This window comes from Papio anubis, chromosome 6 (assembly GCF_008728515.1).
Source record: "Papio anubis isolate 15944 chromosome 6, Panubis1.0, whole genome shotgun sequence".
Classification (NCBI taxonomy): domain Eukaryota; kingdom Metazoa; phylum Chordata; class Mammalia; order Primates; family Cercopithecidae; genus Papio; species Papio anubis.
The window spans coordinates 50,450,470-50,470,404 of record NC_044981.1 but is presented as its reverse complement, the minus strand read 5'-3'; the positions used below and the strand labels follow the sequence as shown (position 1 = coordinate 50,470,404).

General features: G+C 39.8%; 1 protein-coding gene across 1 annotated transcript in view; it reads left to right on the top strand.

The window, feature by feature from the left end:
• The window catches only part of PKHD1 (PKHD1 ciliary IPT domain containing fibrocystin/polyductin), a 629,203-nt gene that overhangs the window by 71,257 nt on the left and 538,011 nt on the right, over window positions 1-19,935 (top strand). Inside the window, 1 exon segment of the mRNA XM_021937365.2 lies at window positions 5,389-5,539. Coding sequence (XP_021793057.2) covers window positions 5,389-5,539 — 151 coding nt within the window.

The window sequence follows — 19,935 nt, the reverse complement described above, 5'->3', positions numbered from 1 at the left end:
GGTCTCAAACTCCTGAGCTCAAGCAGTCCACCCGCCTTGGCCTCCCAAAGTGCTGGGATTATAGGCATGAGCCACTGTGCCCAGCCTCTTTTCTTGTAAAATATGAAACTAAACAAGACCACTTCCCCACAGTGAAAGAGATAACCAGCTCTTTTCATGGCAGTCTGACTTTGGGGTGTCCTGAGACAGTTTGTGTTTTAGTGTGAATTGGACACCAGAGGTTTAGGTTTAGCTGGAGGAAAAGAGGAAACTCCTTGGCTGGTTGCTTTCTAAAAGGGCAAGAAGAACTCTGTTTAGCTCACACAGGAGATGGGGCACTGGGTATTGTACTCAGGTGAGACTAGATTTCAGAACTTACTGATGCTGGACACCAGAAAGTACATGTCAGTAGTTCCTGGCTCCATTGAATTCAGGGACTTCATCTGAATCCCCAAAACTCTTCCTTTGGAATTCTTCCATGCTCTTCCTCTTCACTGTATGGGGCGGCTGAGGCAACTGAGCCTCAGACCCCATTAGCAGTTATACCCTTCCCTATGAATGTTATTTCAGTAGTGCTGCTCAATGTTCTGACTATTACAGTAAGCAAAAGTGGGTATGTTTTCTTGAGTAAGAATTACAATAAGTGCCCTATGATTTAAACAAACAATGTTTAGTGGGGATGAGAGTGGAGGAAACTGGCAGTGGTCTTTGTTGCCAGTGGGAAGTGCAAGCGTCAGAGGACAATTTGCCGATTCACGAATAACCTTAAATTCTTTACACTCTGTGACCCAGCAATTTCTCTTCTAGGATTTTACTTTAAGAAAGCAGATAGAAATGTGTAATATTTATAAACAATTATGTTCTTTGAAGTTTCAGGTATCAAAAAAAATTCGCAATGAGACAAATTTTAGTAATAAAGAATGTATCCAAATGATATTTTTTAAGTTACCTTTAAAAATTAGGATGTGGAATATTTAACCAGACAGGGAGATATTTATAATATATTGAGAAGTGAAAACCATAGGTCTCAAAAGAGTATATCAATTTGATCCTACTGTTGTACATAGTGTGTATGTTTGTACACATAAAGGTTACTAGAGAAAAGGCTGGAAAGATGTATCCAAGAATGTTGATGGTGCCTATCTCTAGGTGGCTAGAGTACTGACCATATTTATTTTCTTCATTGAGTTTTTATGTGTTTTTCCAGGGAACACAATGCTGTATCTCCCTGACATCCATAACAACTATGGGGAAGGGAGAAGTGCATCTGTGGCAAAAATTGTACCCTGTCTATTCATCCGTCCATCCATCCATTCATCCATCCATCCAGTATATTCAACCATCCATCCATCCATCCATCCATCCATCCATCCATGATCCATCCATCTATCTGGTATTGATCACATCCCTACACTGTTCTAGGTGTTGTGACAGGTACTGGTGGCTTGATGGTGGATGTCATGAAAGTCCCTGCCCTTAAGGGTAGAGAAGAAAGTCAGATAATAAACAGGATGATCACGTGTTGTGATCAGTGCTATAAAGTGATAGAAAAAGAGGGGCTACTTTAGAGAGTGTACTCAGAGGAGGCTTCTCTGAAGAAGTCTTTTATGTTAGGAAGAGAAGCAGGTGTCTTTATAGAGGGTCAGGCAGTGGCAGCAGCAAATGCAAAAGAACTGTTGAGTTTTATGACTGTTCAGAGGCCAGGAGGGTAGGAGTAGATTGAGAAGGAGGAAAAGTGGCCCCAGATGAGCTCGGAGAGATATGTGAGGCATTGAAGGCCAAAGTAAAGAGTTTGGAATCTCTTGTAAGTGAAGATTAAGTAACTTCCCAAAGTCACACAGTCAAGCCATGGCAGCATCGGGACTGGAAGTCAAGGCTTCTGACTCAGTGTGCTTAGTGCAATGCTGTCCTGGCAGCCTCAGTGTGAGAGCCCTGGCTGAGCTGTGTGGGTTCAGTGAGGTTTCAGAGCCACAGGAAGCAATTTCAGGGGAAGTGAGGGAGAGAGAATGCCTGCAAAGTGTTTTCCTTCCCTATCCTAAGGAGCACAGCCAAGGTTACTTGCTTACTTTAGGGTCTAATCAGATCAACTAAAGAACGATAGTTTGGGAGTCAGGAGTCTTAGGTTCTAGAACAATCTTTGCCACCATTTTTACCCAATATTTTTAACCACATGCCCTAAAATAAATATTTGTGTGTGTGCAGTGTGTATGCATGTATATCTGTATCTATATCTGTACATATATTGATCTCTGTGTCTCTCTATATATGCTTATGTTGCATATATATATGCTTATATTTATATTTAAATATGGTCAACTGTGCTTCTTAGCTCATAGGATTATTGTGGAAGAAACCATGGAAGAGTAGCTAGCTACTTAGAAGCTTTGAAATTTTGTAAATGTTAATCTATTTTGGATATCCTGGTGTCTCAGCTAATTTTGGTGATGGCTTTTTAATGAAAAAAATTTCTAGCAAGGTAGTTACAAATATGGAAAGAAGTGTGAGCTGAAGCTGGTAAACAAAAAGTCCAAGCTAACAGAAAGGGGTTTAATTCTTTTCAGAGCAAGAATAACATGCTTTGCGAAAACAGTCGGTTTCTAACAGGCAAACAGAGGGCAAAGTGACTCAGCCCATTTTACTTGTACCTCTGCCAGTGAAGAGTCAGGAAAGGGCATAAGAAGGTTTATGAGAAGAGTGGAAGCCCAAGGCCAAGAAAGGCTGTAAAAGGAAGTTGGTCACTGCTTTCCTTGAGTTCAAGTCTGTAGTCTGAGATTATTCATAAACTGGGTACAAAAAACTCACTCTTACGATTGAGGACCTACTGTGGACAACGAACCATGAGAAGGGGTCACATAACAGAGGTGATGGGCAGATATTCTATGAACCTAAGAAAAGGAGGAATTCTGGAAATTTAGACAACTAAACTTGATGTTATCCCTGACAAAATTCTAGAATGAACTATTCATCAGATAGTTTGTGAGCCTTCAGAAATGAAACTAGCCATCTGGAAACTGATTCACGAAGAATGTGATGGTGCGGGAAACCAACTTCATTTCCTTTCTGATAGGTTTATAAGTGACTTATGATATAAATACAGAGGGAGACCTTCACAAACTATTCCAACAACTTCTCTACCCCCAGTAGCAAAAAAAGGTTCTAGGTGCAAAGCCCAAATTGGCCTGACGCAAGCCTCAAGTTGCTCTGAAGTGAGGAGTTTTAAAAGTCTGCGTGACTTTTGCATTTGATTCCATCACATTTCTATATTGATCTAAATATTACATTACATTTTAATTTAAAAGTTAAATTACTTTGGTTTTCCTTTCTGAATCTTGGAATATGACTGACGCTCCAGGAGCAAAGGATGGATTCATCCTGTGGCTTTGTCTGCCCTGTGGACGAAGGATCAGTGAATGGATTTACAGCTAGATCACAGGCTACAGATTCAAAATGAATTTGAGCAATGGGTCTAAACCAGTGAGAGAAATGTAACAATAATAAATGTAAATTTTCACATTTACATTTTTAACGATAATACTACTAACACTACTACCTCTAACAGCTATAACGCGAGCTGCCTTTATTGGGTTCTTATTGTGTGCCAGGTTCCATGCTAATCGGTTTATATGCTTCATTTTGCTCAGTTTCTTCAACACCTCCACAAAATAGGTACTCGATTATTGGCAACTCCATTTTATAAATGTGGAAACCAAAGCTTAGCAAAGTAATGTCTTCCATGTCATGTAGATGGTAAGTATCTGCCCGGGATTCAGATCCAGCTGATCTGCTTCTGAGCCTAAGCTTTACATGCCAGTGCTTCTCAGAAAATCGTCTGAACAAGCACAGCATGGTGAAATCCTCAGAAAACTGCAGCTCTGAGACTTTGAGTTGACCACTATCTAAGTATAAGCATGGTGGCCTTCAAAATGAACGCAGTGTCAGGTGCCGTGAGAAGGAAGCTCAGATAAAGGTGGACCAGAGCCCCAGGGGTCAGCCCAAACAATCTGCCTGCAGATCTGAGTGGCATGATGTTAACATATTGACCAATCTACATTATTAGGTCTAGAGGACTTTGGGTTTGGAAATCATGCCTTAGGTAGATACAGAGTGGAGAACATTTTAGCATGAAGAGAAGATTAAGTGGTGAGATGTACTAGTTATCCCGCTCATTATTTCTAGCAAATTGTGGAAGAAAACATTTTGACATTGATTTGAAAAAAGATGATAAGGTTTGACACGGTGTACAGTTTCTCAACTGGTGACCTTTTTGCCCTTGTCTCCACCCTTCCTGGTCTTCCCATGGGATCTGCCATCTTCCTGGCTGATGTACAATCAGCATTTCAAAACTTGAGAGCACTGCTCTGGGAAACAGGACCGTCTGGTTTTGACCTCAGAGCTACCATAGTTCTGTGTTTGACTTTCTGAGAATCTCTTAATCTCTTTGGGTTACATTTTTTATACCTCTTCCTAATTTATAGGCTGAAATTAGATCATACATATGAGATTGTTGACAAATATGAAACATCATGCATTATTATTACTGATAATTTTTGAGTTAGTTGCAAAAATGCCTACAACCAGGATGATTCTTGAATAAATATCACACCTGTTGAGGATGACACCCTTCACTATCCATGCCCTCACCTTCTCTAGATGGCATATTTTTAGACTTTCTGTAATGCTACACTGCTGTTTTTTATCTTAAATCCAGTCTGGCTTCTCCCCTTAAAGCAAGAGGACTTTTAAAGCGAGTGGCTGGTAGTATAACTGGCACATATATCGAATCTCCTTAGTCTGGGCTGTTAAGTAAGTTTAATTAATTTACTAAGTTAATGTTCCACTGCTAGCAACAGAGCCTCATTGCCATCAGCTGGGGAGAGGGAATTGAAAGCCTAAATGAGCTCATTTTTTCACAGTTGGAATTAGGGACCAGTTAGCCAGTTGTGTGGGTTTTCCAATTTCTCCATCTGCCCTAGGGGGATTCAGGCAATTACTCCCCCAACACTAAGTATGAGAAAGAGCAGGAAGAGGGAAGGGGAAAAGAAAAAAAATAAAAACAAAAACTCTCCCCAACATTTGTTTCCCTTTTGGGAACTGGAAGTATTGTCCGTGCATTTCTTGTTAAGCTGGGCTAGAGATAGCTTTTGCTAATGTTTTTAATAGATTCAGAAAAGAGAAAGGCCTCAGTGAAAGATATTTACCATGTGCATTTTCATTGCAGGGTGTGCAGATAAAAGGAAAAACAAATAAACAATAAAATAATGGAAACAAAATTACAGAAATTTGCAAAATTTGACAAATGGTGGCCTGTAGTTGCCACAAGCTAATGGCTTGCAATGATTAATAAGAGTAAAAATAATTGCATTTCATTAAGATTGATGACACCCCATTTAACCTCCCCTCTCGTTTCAGCCCTAAAGTGGAAAGAGATGAAGTTCTCATCTATAATAGCTCCTGTAACATTACCATGGAAACTGAGGCAGAGATGGAGTGTGAGACGCCCAATCAGCCAATTACCGTCAAGATTACTGAGATACGGAAACGCTGGGGCCAGAACACTCAGGTATAATCAAATCTTTTTTACAGACTGATTCAAACAGCTCAAATTAAATTTGTAATATTGTGTACATTAAAAAAACAATTTAGTCCAAATGGCAGCGATATATAATATTAAATGCGCTCAAACTTTGAGGAGCTGGTCTAATGCACAATATCTGAATTCATAGTTAACTCTGGTTAATCATATATTTTCCCAAAAATAAATGAGTGCTGCCCAGGCTCTTTTAAAGCAAATTCTGAAAAGATAATCTCCTTGGCATTTTGTCCTGATTTCTGCATGCATGTTTGAAAGGGGCTCTCTGTGGTTTACTTCTTCACAAAATAACTGGCCTGCGATTTAACCCGGCCCTACTGGAAGGTTCCCAAATCACTCAGCCATCCTCAGCTTGTTGGGACAGCAATGTCTGCGGGTCCATTCGGTTCATCTCTGTGCCATGCGGGAGTAGGGTGGAAACTTCAGCTTCTGAGGGGATTACATGGACATCAGAAATGAAAAGGACCACAGGGTCATTTGGTCTAGCCTCTCTGCCTCAATTCATCCATTTTGAAATTGTCTAAACCACTCCCTCCAAGTGACTCTTCTAAAAGTGTGTTTGTAAGTCCCCAGAGAGGAATTCCACAGCCTTCCCCGGGAATTTGCAAGAATTGCAATCAGAGGCTCAGGGCTCTTTGGAAATGGATCAGGTAATCTTTTACAGCTCCCCAGGCTTCTCACAGCACACAGATAAAAAATAATATTTATTGAGCACCTACTCCCTTAGGTGTCTTTCTCTTTATGAAAGCAGTTCTCAGATTTTTCTCTTTTTGTCTCTTTTATTTGGAACAAACATTTATTGAGTGCCTATTATGTGGCACTCGCCATACCAGATTCTCTTGTGAATGCTGCTTCAGTCAAACCATCCTAATCCAAAAGTCAGTTCCCTGGCTTCAAAATGTGTGTTTTTCTATAACTTTTGTACTGGTGCTGAACCTGTATGTGATGGCAAACAACATTTTTTTTCTGTCCTTCCTAAACTGTTCCGTGCCTACCTTACCATGCTCCTGGGTCCTCACCGTCCACTCTGTGGCCTCTGCAGGCTTCTCCCTTGCCTTGACTTTCCCTTCAGGTGATAGCTCAGGGCTGTCACTTCTCGCTTCATTGTGTCCCCCACAAACACCTCTTCCTTTCAATTTACTGCCAATTTTAATTCTCTCCAGAGCTGCTGTCCCCTAATGGCACTTCCACTTTATTCTGTGCCTGTTTCTCAGCAGTCAGCTGTCAGTGACGTTTCACAAGTGTATTGTCGTGTGCTGAGACTGCTGTGGGACACTGGGTGATCTTTAAGCCTCTCTGGGCTTCAGTTTCTGCTGGGCGCGTAATAACCTGGTGGTGTTGGGATGCTTAGGTGAGCAAATGCTTGTGAAAGAGAGGGAGAGGCAGGCTGACCTAGTTTTTAAGTGCATGGACTTTGGAGCTAGACTGCCCAGGTTTGAATACATCACTTGCTTCCTGGGGGACTTCAGTCAGGTTCTTTAACCCCTCTGTACTTCAGTTTTCTCATCTGTAAAGTAGGAACAATAGTAGTTCCCACTTCACAGGGTTGGTGTGAGCCACTGAGAGCTGCATCTCACACATGGTATAAGAGTCCAATGTTAGCCATTATTGGCAGTGCTAGTTCACTAGTCATAGTGCTAGAAAATGATATGAGTTTATTTTTCTATAGTGCTTGCTGCTTTGACCAGATCATTTCACTTCTTAGATTTATTTAATTTCCCATCATCTCAAAGTCTACGTTTGAAATTTTTTAGGCTTCAATGCCTCACTCATTTAAAAATCCTTATGTGACATACATTTGAGTTTCAGCAATGTTCAAAGTTCTCTACCATGGTCTGAAGGAGATTAAAAAAATAATATGGAAAGAGACCCCACCTTTAAGAGATATTTGGGAAGTGAGGCCTTATGTGGAAGTAGTTAAGTTTCAGAAAAAGGGTATATAGAGTCAATTCATCACGGCTGGGTGGAATGTTGGATGCTGTCCAGACCAGCCAGCTCATTTCAGAGATGAGTTAACTGAGATTGATAATGAGGGGTGATTGATAAAGGTCACACAGGTAGTTATCTGGCCTCCTAACCCATGTGGTTATAGTCATTGTGGGGGAAGTAAGCCATTCAGGAACCAGGAATGTGTGGTGAGGCTAGTGCCAGTGTGTAGGGAACTCTAGTCCTGAGGGGGTAAAGAGCAGATGGGTACCATCATTGTAGGTTTCAGGTGTGATGTGTTACACTCAAGTGTTATTGATAATGTCATAGTTTTGGACAGTCTGTTGGGAGCAGGACCCTATCAAGTAGCCAGGAGTGCATGGGGGAACAATGGCAGGGATTTATGGCAAACTCATCTGAACTTATGACTGCATTTAGCTCCAGTGGGACCCTAAAGAATAGAATAAGAGTCTCAGGCACACATCCTGTCACATCGACTGGATCAATATGGTGGAAGTTAGGAAATAACTATGGCTGGCACACAGTGGCCTGGAGTCCAGAAAAACAACATTCTATGTAATGGGAAAATTGTTAATTCTAGGTTCTACTCTCGTTAGGGTGGTTTGGTTTGATTTAGGAACTGGATATAATGAAGTCTATAGGTGAGGGGCTTATAACTAAGTGACTATATAATTTATCACCCAAACCAGGATGCTTTTGATAGTGCAAGGTTCACAATGAATAATTATGCTGGGATAGTATGTCACCTTTGTTGGGGTGTGTGATTACCCTACCTGGGCTTGGGAACAGAACAACTTGTCATACATATGTGATGCATGGTTACCCTACACATGTTGGGATGTACAATTTCCCTACCTTGGCCTGGGAAAAACATGACGCGAGTATTACAATGTGTGGTTATCTGGGCCTGGTCCTGGGGAAGACCAGCACCAACAAGTGCTTAATCAGGACTATAATCCTGGTCCCCAATTCCAAATTCAAGAATTCCTTGTGTGAGAACCTTGGAACACTAGAAAAGGAAACACTTCTATACTGCTGGTGGGAATGTAAACTAGTACAACCACTATGGAAAACAGTGTGGAGATTCCTTAAAGAACTAAAAGTAGAACTACCATTTGATCCAGCAATCCCATTACTGGGTATCTATCCAGAGAGAAAGAAGTTAATATACGAAAAAGATACTTTCACACGCATGTTTATAGCAGCACAATTTGCAATTGTAAAAACATGAAACCAACCCAAATGCCCATCAGTAAACAAGTTGATAAAGAAATTGTGGTATGTATATACAATGGAATACTATTCAGCTATGAAAAGGAACAAATTAATTGCATTTGCAGCAACCTGGTTGGAACTGGAGACTATTATTCTAAGTGAAGTAACTCAGGAATGGAAAACCAAATATAGTATGTTCTCACTCATAAGTGGGAGTTAAGCTATGAGGATGCAAAGGCACAAGAATGATACAATGGACTTTGGGGACTCAGGGGAAAGGGTGGGAAGGGGTAAGGGATAAAAGACTACAAACTGGGTTCAGTGTATACTGTTCCGGTGATGGATGCACCAAAATCTCACAAATCACCACCAAATAACTTACTCGTGTAACCAAATGTCATCTGTTCCTCCAAAATCTATGGAAATAAAAAATTTAAAAAATGTATTTTTCGGCCGGGTGCAGTGGCTCACGCCTGTAATCCCAGCACTTTGGGAGGCCGAGGCAGGTGGATCACCTGAGGTCAGGAGTTTGAGACCAGCCTGGCCAACATGGCGAAACCCCATCTCTACTAAAAATACAAAAAATTAGCTGGGTGAAGTGGCTTATGCCTGTAATCCGAGCACTTTGGGAGGTTGAGGCTGGTGGATCATCTGAGGTTGGGAGTTCGAGACCAGCCTGGCCAACATGATGAAACCCTGTCTCTACTAAAAATACAAAAATGAACCGGACATGGTGGCGGGCGCCTGTAGTCCCAGCTACTCGGGAGGCTGAGACAAGAGAATCGCTTGAACCCAGGAGGCAGATGTTGCAGCGAGCTGGGATTTTGTCAATGCACTCCAGCCTGGGCAACAGGGCAAGACTCTGTCTCTAAAAAACAAAACAAAACAAAAAAACCCCCAAAATTAGCCGGGTGTGGTGGTGCCTGTAATCCCAACAACTTGGGACGCTGAGGCAGGAGAATCGCTTGAACCCAGGAGGTGGAGGTTGCAGTGAGCTAAGACTGCGCCATTGCACTCCAGCATGGGTGACAAGAGCAAAAAACTCCATATATATACATATATATATTTTTAGTGACCTAGATGGGAGGGTGTGAGGCAGTGTGGGAAGACTGATAAGATCAGTACTTACTTTGTTAAAAAATATCAAAGTGGCTCAACAACTCAATTTGAGGTCCTGATGTGTTTATAAGCTAGATGTTTCTTTCCATTGCTCCCTGCCATTGAGAGGGGTTTAGCCAAGTGAGCAAAAAGTCACTCCCACACGCTTTAGGGCCTTAGGACTGCCTACTAGATTGTAAGAAAAACGCAAATCGTCATCTTATTACGAGATAACTGGTTAATATGTTCCTTTTCAAGACTGGCAATAAAAGCTTAAACCAACAACAAAAAAAATAGTTACGCAGGTTTTCCTTCCAAAGAACTTTTGCGATCCTTCAATACATGAATACATAATGTGGATTTCTAGGGAGTGCTGTGGTGTGGACTGTTACCTAAACTTTGCCTGTGGAACTCTTTATTCCCAGAATTTCTCTTGGGACTGGCATCTGTCCTGCTGCCTTCACTCTGGGAAGTGTCGTGTTTGCCATGGTCTTCCCCTCTCACAGAATAGGGGTATCTGAGGTGGGAAAGGTCATCTTCAGATGGGGCAGCCAACTAAGCTCTATTAAAGTCAGTGGCATTTGTGCTATGCCATGAAGGACAGGGTTTAGGTATTCAGGATGCAGAGGAAAGGCATTTCTGGTGGGGCAAACAGCATGCACAAGACACTGAGGCTAGAACCCATAGGAATAGCAAGAAGCATGGTGTGTATGAAGGGGAACGGTGAGTTGTAGGTTTGGAAAGGTGGGCTGGGATTGGGTTGTGATCTAGAGGTAAGCATTTGGTCCTTTATGCAGCAGGTGACAAGTAATCCCCAAGGAGTCAGTGCTTGATCAAAGGTTAGCTGTAGTCACATTAATCTGGCAGTGAGGTGTGGATGACCTGATTGGTAAACCGACAAGAGGTAGAAGCATCTCAGCCAGGTAAGAATAACTGGGGCAGGGAAATGGCAGAGGGAGTGGAGAGGCGACACACTCAATATTCAGTACTTGATAACTTGTGTTGGACAAAGTGTTCAAATTTGTGGGAGACTAAATGTGGTAGGTAAGAAAAATTGTGGGCTGGCTTTTCAAAAAGACCTTTTCAAAATTTTCAATGCTATTTATCTATGCTCATGACTTCCAGGTTGGAATCTCTGATCCAGAATTCTCTCCTGAACTTTGTTTTTTACTTTATTTACTTATTTTTTTGAGACTGGATCTTGCTCTTGTCACCCAGGCTGGAGTGCAATGGCATAATCATGGCTCACTGCAGCCTCACACTCCTGGGCTCAAATAATTCCCCTGCCTCATCCTCTGCAGTAACTGGGACCACAGGTGTGTGCCACCACACCCAACTAAGTTTTAAATTTTTTGTGGAGGCAAGGGTCTCGCTATGTTCCACAGGTTAGTCTTGAATTCCTGGCCTCAAGCAATCCTCCCACCTTGGCCTACCAAAGCGCTGGGATTATAGACTGGAGCCACCATGCCCAACCTCTTCTGAATGTGAGATTCCTGTACCTCACTGTCTGCTGCTGTTGTCACTTCGAGTCAAAACGGCATCTCGAGTTTAGCAGGTTCTAAATTGAACAACTGATCTCCACTACTTCCTCCCCCATAGTCCTGAACTGAGTTGGTGGCAACTCTGTCCTTTTAGTGCTCAGGACATGGAGGCATCCTTGACCTTCCAAAACCCGCATCAGATTCGTTAGGAAATTCTGTTGGCTCTGTCTTTCATTTGACCACCTTGCAGCAATTCTACTGCTACTGTCATCATCGGCATCATCTCTTACTGTTTGTTGCAAGACCTCTCAGCCTTCCTCTCTGCTTCCACCCCTACCTCTGTTTGGTCTATTCTATTTAATAATAGAGCCACAATGATCCTTTCAAAATATGTCAGATAATTTCCCTCTTCCCCTGAAAGAAGGGCTCCCAGACTCTCTCGCAATAACATTCAGTCCTTTTACTGACCTCAAGGGCCATTCCCTGCACCCCTCACCTCGCACCCCAATGCCCTGTCTGGCTTTGTCTCTCATTTCTCTTACCTTCACCTGCTCTGTTCTGGGCACACTGGCTTCTTGCTATTCCTGCAACACGCCAGGCATGCTCCCACACTGAAGCCTTTGCATTTGCTGTTTCCTCTGCTTAGAATTCTTTCCCCCTTCTTTTTCAAGTACAATCTCCCACTTGAACTTTTTGCTGAAATGTTACTTCCTCTATGAAGTCTTGCCACCCTATTGAAAATGGCAGCCCATTGCCACTGACCCCATATATCATGCTTTTACAGAGTTCTTATCACCTGCTAGCATACTACTTAAGATACTAATTTATTATGTTTGTTGTTTGGTGTCTGACTCTTCTTGCTAAAATATGATCTCCAAGAAGGCAGAAAGATTTGCCCGCTCTGTTCCCTGGTATGTCCCAAGAGCCTGAACCAACTATACTAACAAACAGAAATACATGCAGAAATACAAATACAGAAAGTTTAAAAAGCCTTCCCATATGCCACTTCTTCAATATTAGCTCCTAAAAGTTACATCTGAAAGGAAATACACACGTACACATACATGTACATGGACCCATTTGCACACAAAGATGTTATTGTATTATTTATATTGTTTTTCAACTTGTATGTTTAAAAAATATAGTAGCACACTATAACATGAGCTCCTTGAAAAGAGGGACTTTCTTTTGTTGCTGCTATTTTCTGACGACTTAGAGCTAGGCCTAGTACATAGCATAGTACAATAAAGTTTTTATAGGTTTCAATTAAAATTATTGAATGCATAAATGGATTTATAAAAATACAACATAGTCATCATTTTAGTTTAGCACATGTAACATTTTCTTTTCCTTCACAAGACATTGACTGTACTTACTAGGTATCACACACTGTGATTCAGTGAAACAAGAGAAAAGGTATTAGAAAACGAAGAAGAGTAAATCCTAAAGAGCGCTGGAAAACACAACAGGGTGTCCCAAGACAATCAGAGGTTTTGAGGGTTTTCTGAAGCACAAATAGCAGTTTGGGTTAGATGGGTAGAGAATCCACAGTAGAATAAACGCAACCCAAAGCAAGTTGAGAGGAAATTAGAATATAGGTACACTTTTCAGTGGAGCTCTGGGAGAAATTCCACAAGTAGGAGGGGACAGACATCGGGGAAATTAATAAGGACTGCTATATAGACATTTCCCTTCCATCTCTCTCTGCCTTTCTTTTTCTCTGTCCCTGTGTATATGCTTGGATCTGTGGCTCTCAAGAGGAAGTGTTAAGAGTGGCTTATAAACAAAGAGGGAATATTTGTCTGGGGAAGGAGATTGATTCAGTCCATTGTGGATGTTAGGGCCGATGTTAATCAAAGAGAAGCCTGGACCTCCATGACAGACTTGGAGAAAGAGAGAAAGGAAGAAAGGAAGAAGAAAGAAGCTTCTCTTCATTTCTACCTCCAAAAAAAAAAAAATTTCTTTACTTTGATTTTGCTCATCCAGTGTCTTACCCAGAAATTTCGGCTGTGGTAAGTTGAAGAGGTTTCTCTGAACATCTAATCTGCCTTGTCAGTGGAAAAGAAAGTCTGAAATAATGCTACTAAAGTTCTCTGGGAAATGATTTTGAACCTAGAATTCTATACCCAGTAAAATACTATTTGTGATAATAACTAAATAAATATAAGGTATACAATATTTAGGAAGTTTCTCTCCTTTTTGCACTCTCTAAAAAGTAATGCACTCTGGTGAACTGTAAATGAATCCAAGAAAAAAGATGATATGGGATTCAAGAAAGAGATCAATAAAGAACTTGGAAAACAGCAACAACAAAGCAAACATTGTTGATAATGTCATTGTGAAGCTTAATATAGTTGTTAAAAATAGATCCTTAACCGGACAGAAGCAGGAGCCTCCTATTTCAGGTAGGTAAAATGAAAGAGCAAGAAACAGAGGCATAATCTCCTTCTTTGATAAAATGAAAAGACATTTGTAACACAAACCTCATTATATGAAGATGAAAGGTAAATGGGAGAATGGCAAATAACAGAGTGAAGGAAAGTCAAAATTAATTGCCTGAAAAGGGAAATTTAGATAAATAGAAGACAATTTGCCCCATAGTACTCTAGAAAACTTTGGATTTAGAGAAGTTTAGGTATTAGAAAATGAGCATGAGGCAGGATGCTAAAATGAGGGGGTGGTGATCCTTGAGCGAATGGAAACACACTAGGAATGTGGCTTTCTGTCTGAGATTGAGTTCAGGGAAACCCAAAAATCTCTTTTTGGGATCCATTTCTCTGTGCTCTCAGTTTCTAATCAGAAATTAGAGTTCAGGCCTGCTAATACTGGTGGAATTTGCAGGGAAAGATACCAGAGAGGAGAGAGCTGTGCAGAAAAGGAACTCTAGAAATCTGCAGGGGTCGCTTGAGTCTTTTGCCAAATAGTTAACCAATCATGTAGTAAGTATATTTCTGTGAGGTTTGGCAGACTATAGCTACTGGGAGGCTTGAAGCGAACATAGCCTCTAAGGTACTGGGAGTACTTTGGAACAGCATGGTACTAGAAGATTTCAAATGCTGACTGGTTAGAGTAGAGAAACCCCGCTCAACACCGCTGATTTTCAAATTAGCCTCTAAATAGCTATGCATATCATGAAGAAAATATAAAATTTGTCACATAGCTGGATTGCATGAATTTTCTAGAAGAATCTCCTTAAACAAAGTGGGGATAAAAATAAGCAGTGCGGTTATTAGTGAGTGTTCGCAGCTCACTATCATTAGTACTAGAGATCATTTTCTTAAGTTAAAGGTACTTTGATTAAAGCTGTGGCATTGAGTTGAGACCTCAGAAAAGTCACACTTTAGGAATAAAATATTCTAGCCCTGGAGTAAAGCTACTCTAGACCCGCTGAATGGATCCTGAAAACAGGGCTTAACAAAATTAAACTGTTATTTCAGTAAATTAATTGCCTGCTAGAGCAAAGCTCAACACCCTTTAAAGGAAGGAAGATAACAAAATCTACACCTTCAAGAACATGGCAACCACAACGTTCAGCATACAATCAAGAACCTGAGAAAAAAAGCGAAATGTACCATCAACTGAAACAGACCTATGGATGATAGAGATGTTGAAACTCACTAGATAGGGACTTTAAAACAACTGTTATAAGCATATTAAAGGTTTTAAAGGAAAGGACAGATGCAACGAGAGAAGTTATAGGAAATCCCAGCAGGAAAATGAAAACTATTTCAAAAAATTAATAAAAATTACAGAATTGAAAGAAATAATATCTGTACTGAAAATTTCACTAGATCATATTAGATTGGACCTTGCAGAAGATAAGATCAGTGAACTTGTAGACAAAACAATCAAATCTCTCCAAACTGAAGAACAGAAAGAAAAGGGAAAAAATGGATAGATAGTAATCTCTGAGTCAATATAGTCTAATATTTGTGTCGCTGGAGTAGCAAAAGGAAAAGAGAGGTAGAAGGGATAGAAAATAAAATAAATCTAAATAAACAATGACAAAGATTTTCTAAATTTGGTGAAAACTACAAATTCACTGATCTAAGAAGCTTAATGAATCCAAATCAGAAGAAACATAAAGAGAACCATTATTGGCGTTCTCAATAATGTTAATATGTCAGTTCTTCCAAATCAACATTTAGGTCAATGCAATTTCGATAGAACATCTCAACAGGTTTTTTTTTTTTGGTAGAAATTTCCAGTCTGATTTTAAAAATTATGGAAATGCAATAATCTAGAATAGCCAAAACTGTCTTGAAAAGGAACAAAATTGGAGGCCTTACACTGTCTGATTTTAAATCTTACTATAAAGCTATGGTAATCAGTTGAAGTTCTAGGCAACATCTTATATGAAAGAAAGGTTCTCTTGATAACAGTATGTTTGAAAATTCTTACAGTAGTGTCATAGAACCCAGGTGAAGGAAGAGTTTGAAGGAATGTATGTTGAGAATTATCAAAACGTACTGTGATAAAGAGGTCCTTAGTGACATCTGAGGCCACAGGACAATATTGGTGGGGAGAAAAAACAGATTTTGGGGAGTTAAGGAGTATATGAGTATCAAGGAAATGCAGGCAACTGGTATAGGTCACCAGTAGGAAGGGAAAGGGGAGATGCACTTAAATATTGTGGTTGAGTAGCACCTTCCTCATGTTCGCAGCTCACTATCATTAGTACTAGAGATCATTTTCTTAAGTTAAAAGTACTTTGATTAAAGCTGTGGTCTTTAAGTGTGTTACTTGATTTGGCAAGACCAAGACTCCACAGGTTTCTCATCTTGTCTGTTTTTCTAGTGACTACAAAATAGCTCTCAGACAACCCTAATGTTTGGTTAAGTCACCATCATTTTTTCCAAAATATTTATATGTTAAAATTCATTTAGGCTCTTCAATGCATATCTCCCTTAGGAAGAGTCTCCTTTTCTTAAAGTTGAAGAATTTTTTTTCTCTTGGGAAATCCCATAGTTCTTAATTATACTTGTTTTAAGAAATTTATATTTTTTACATTTAAATTACATGTATTTATTTAAATATTTAAACTCCCAAATAGACATTACACTCTCTGAGAGTGAGCTTCATGTTGGATTTCTCTTTGATGAATGGATGGATGAAGGCATGTATGTCTGTACTGGATTACTGTTTAAAAGGCAAACCACACTGCTTATTTTTATCCCCACTTTTTGTTTAAGGAGATTCTTCTAGAAAATTCATGCAATCCAGCTATGTGACAAATTTTATATTTTCTTCATGATATGCATAGCTATTTAGAGGTTAATTTGAAATACTTTTTATTCCCTAGTTAATTTTGTTTCTCCTATTACCAAAATCAAAAAACAATTTTTCCCTTTTGTTTTCCCTCTGCTTCCCTCTCCTTCCCTCCTTGCCTTCTTCTTCTCTCCCTTGTTTCTTTTTTCCCTTTTAGACCCACTTAGTGTGCATCTTCAGGGTTGTGTGCCTGCAGAGAGAGGTGCTGCAGAAAGCAGAGTTGAACTAGTTATTAGATTAGGGAAAGGGGGTATAGAAACTCAACCATTGACCCCTGACCTGGCTGTCCTGGAGGAAACTTACTGAGTCCCTTGTGCCTGTATTTTCTCTGTGAAACGAGGCTCCAAATGTATGAGAATTACCTGCTGCAGGGGGAGGAGAAGCTGGAAAGGCAGACAGTTTCACATCTGAAAGGGCTTTGCTTTCTTAGGATAATTAGTCAGAATAGGATGCACAGTGAACGGGACTCCTGGGGTCTCTCTTCTAATTCTAGCAATGTCCCTGTCTGACTACAACTGTTTAACAACTCACTTAACCTTTCAATTGATCGGTGCTAGCTGACTTCCAGCTTTTGGAGGGAGGAAAACAGTACCTATAAACACATAGTAGTAGGAGAAACCTGAAAGTTCAACAAAGGCATTACGATATAGTAGTTGTGAGCTTGGACTCTAAAATAAAACTGGATTTGAGGCTGATCCTTCTACTTACTTGTTAAATAACTTTAGGCAAATTTTCTTAACTTCACTGAGTCTGTTAATTCCTACCTTGTAGGGTTGTAAGAATTAAATGATGCATGTAGTGCACTTAACGCAGTGTCTCATTCATAGAAAGCCCTTGAAACGTGCCAGGGATTATCATTTTTGGTTAAATACATAATGAGACTATACAGTTATGAAAGATAATCAATCTGTGAGTACTTTGCAAATTGTTATGCCAAGTTAAGGTGTCACAATGTTTTTTTTTTTTTTTGAGACAGAGTCTCACTCTGTCACCCAGGCTGGAGTGCAGTGACGCGATCTTGGCTCACTTACAGCCTCTGCCTCCCTGGGTTCAAGCGATTCTCACACCACCAGCCTCGAGTAGCTTGGGATTATAGGCATGTGCCACCCGCCCGGCTACTTTTTTTGTGTGTGTGTTTTTTTAGTAGAGATGGGGTTTCACCATGTTGGCCAGGCTGATCTCGAACTCCTGACCTTGTGATCCACCCGCCTTGGCCTCCCAAAATACTGGGATTACAGGCGTGAGCCACCGTGCCCGGCCAAGGTGGCACAATTTATGTAGTTGTTTATGGTGGTGTTGTCATAATCAGAACTTGCTGTGTGAAAGAGGCTTTGTCAATTATTTGAACTTAAGACTTTGTATACCTCTGTTTCTTGCTGTTTTTTTCTTTTTTTTTAAAAAAGAAGGAATTCTTTCATTTTCCCCTCAATTGCTCTGAAAACAATTTTGAAAAAGCATTTTGCTATAGTGACTTTGTTCCTCCTCTCTTTCTCTTAAGAGTATGACAAAAGATTGAAAGAAAATCTAGTTCTTAAGTTCGTACAATCTTCTTGCCCTAGGACATTATTACCAATAATTTTAGGTAATATGTTGTTACTGCTACTAATGTGTTGTTATTATTACTAATCAATGTAAACTTTACAATGCATTTTTATTTTATAGAAATGGAATGGCAGGTCTGCTATATCTAATAATAAGAAATAAACTGTTACCTTTAACTGTTCAGCAATGACACAGTTATATTTCATGTCATAAGTATTTAGAGTCATATGAATGAGTTTTTGTATTCAATGTTAAAATAATTCAACTTTGAACTTCCCATTAAATATGATATTATAAAAATGATTTAGGTAAAGTCCCCTGGTGTGTTTGAAGCTGTGTACTCTGCAAACACATAAATAAAAATATATCTAATTGGAAAAAAAAGGGGAAATTAAGGAAATTAGCCTGAATGCAACTTAAACGCATCTGAACAAATTAATTGTACCTCTCTTGTTTCTCAGGGACTCTTTGTATCAAATGAGTTTATGATATTAGCCTGCTCCTCTCATATCAAGGTATGTTACCAGTAAATGAGGCTGTGGTTTTGATGAGCCTTTGTCATATTTTGGCTCCCAGAAGTCCTTTTTTTCTTTACAATGTGTTTAGGGTTATTATAATATCATTGAGTAACTATTACATCACCATATAGGAGTTCGAATTATCTCAGCTAAACTACTCTTAACTTTTATCTTAAAATAACAGTTTTTGTGCTCAGTGGAAAACAGTAAGCTTTATTAGCCCTGTGAAAATGTCCCTATTAATAATAGGCAGAGGGTAGTCCCATTGGGACATGACATGATCATTTATTTCCTTCTAAAGTACAACTTCATAAACTGAAATTATTTTTGTCTGAATAAATACTGTGTGGAATTTTCTCAGTGAAATCATATGTCATGGCATTATTTTGTTTTTGACTATAGGAGTATAATGCTTACATTTTTTTTCCTGAGCCTTTCCAAATATGAAACTTTAGCTATCCTGCAGAGAGGCCTGCTTGCTATGAAATTGCTACAGATGGTACAATGGCCTTACGTGGGGATTCTTTGGATTCTACAGGGGAGGTGAGGCTTGGTAATTGAAGAACCAGAAGTGTTCAAATTAGTTTGCTTGCTGACTCATTGGGTGACATTGGATAACTCAGTTTTGTAATCTCAATTATTATTTCCCGACCTGCAACATGGAAAGATTTTATGGAAGTCCTTAGTAACAGAAAGTGAAAACTGTGATATGTGAATATGTTATTTTATTGGTATACCTAATTCTTCATGTGTGAGAAAAGCTCGCTTTTCCACAGGTCCATTTCTTGAATGCATAGTAGTAAACCACCATCTCCCTGAAGCCTGATGAAGAATTAAGGGCACCCAACTATGAGTAGGTTCCCTTCCCAGGTATGAAGGGTCTCAGATAGTAGTTGAATGGGTTTCAGTGGCGTATGTGATGTGGTGTGGTAATGGTGGTGGTTGTGGTATGTGTTGTGTATTTGTGTTGAGTAAGGAGTAATGTGAGTTTCATCAGTGTTTGGATATGTGGTTCTATACTAGACATGTTAAACATTTTTTATTTTGCTGGAAGCTCTAAGATGTTATCAGTTTTGAGTCTAATATACATAGCATTTCTATTTGCAAAAACAAATAATCATCTCAGCCTTGAGATACAAAAGGCAATTCAGTCAATTTGGAGAACTTGGGTTTTCTCCTCAGGGTTGTCCTCTTTTTAAATCTTGTTGATTCAGCCATAAATCTTCCCCTCCAAAGACCTTGCTTTTATTCCCACAGCACTGAAGTCTGCTTTTACTTTAAAGAGCCACAGTAACTG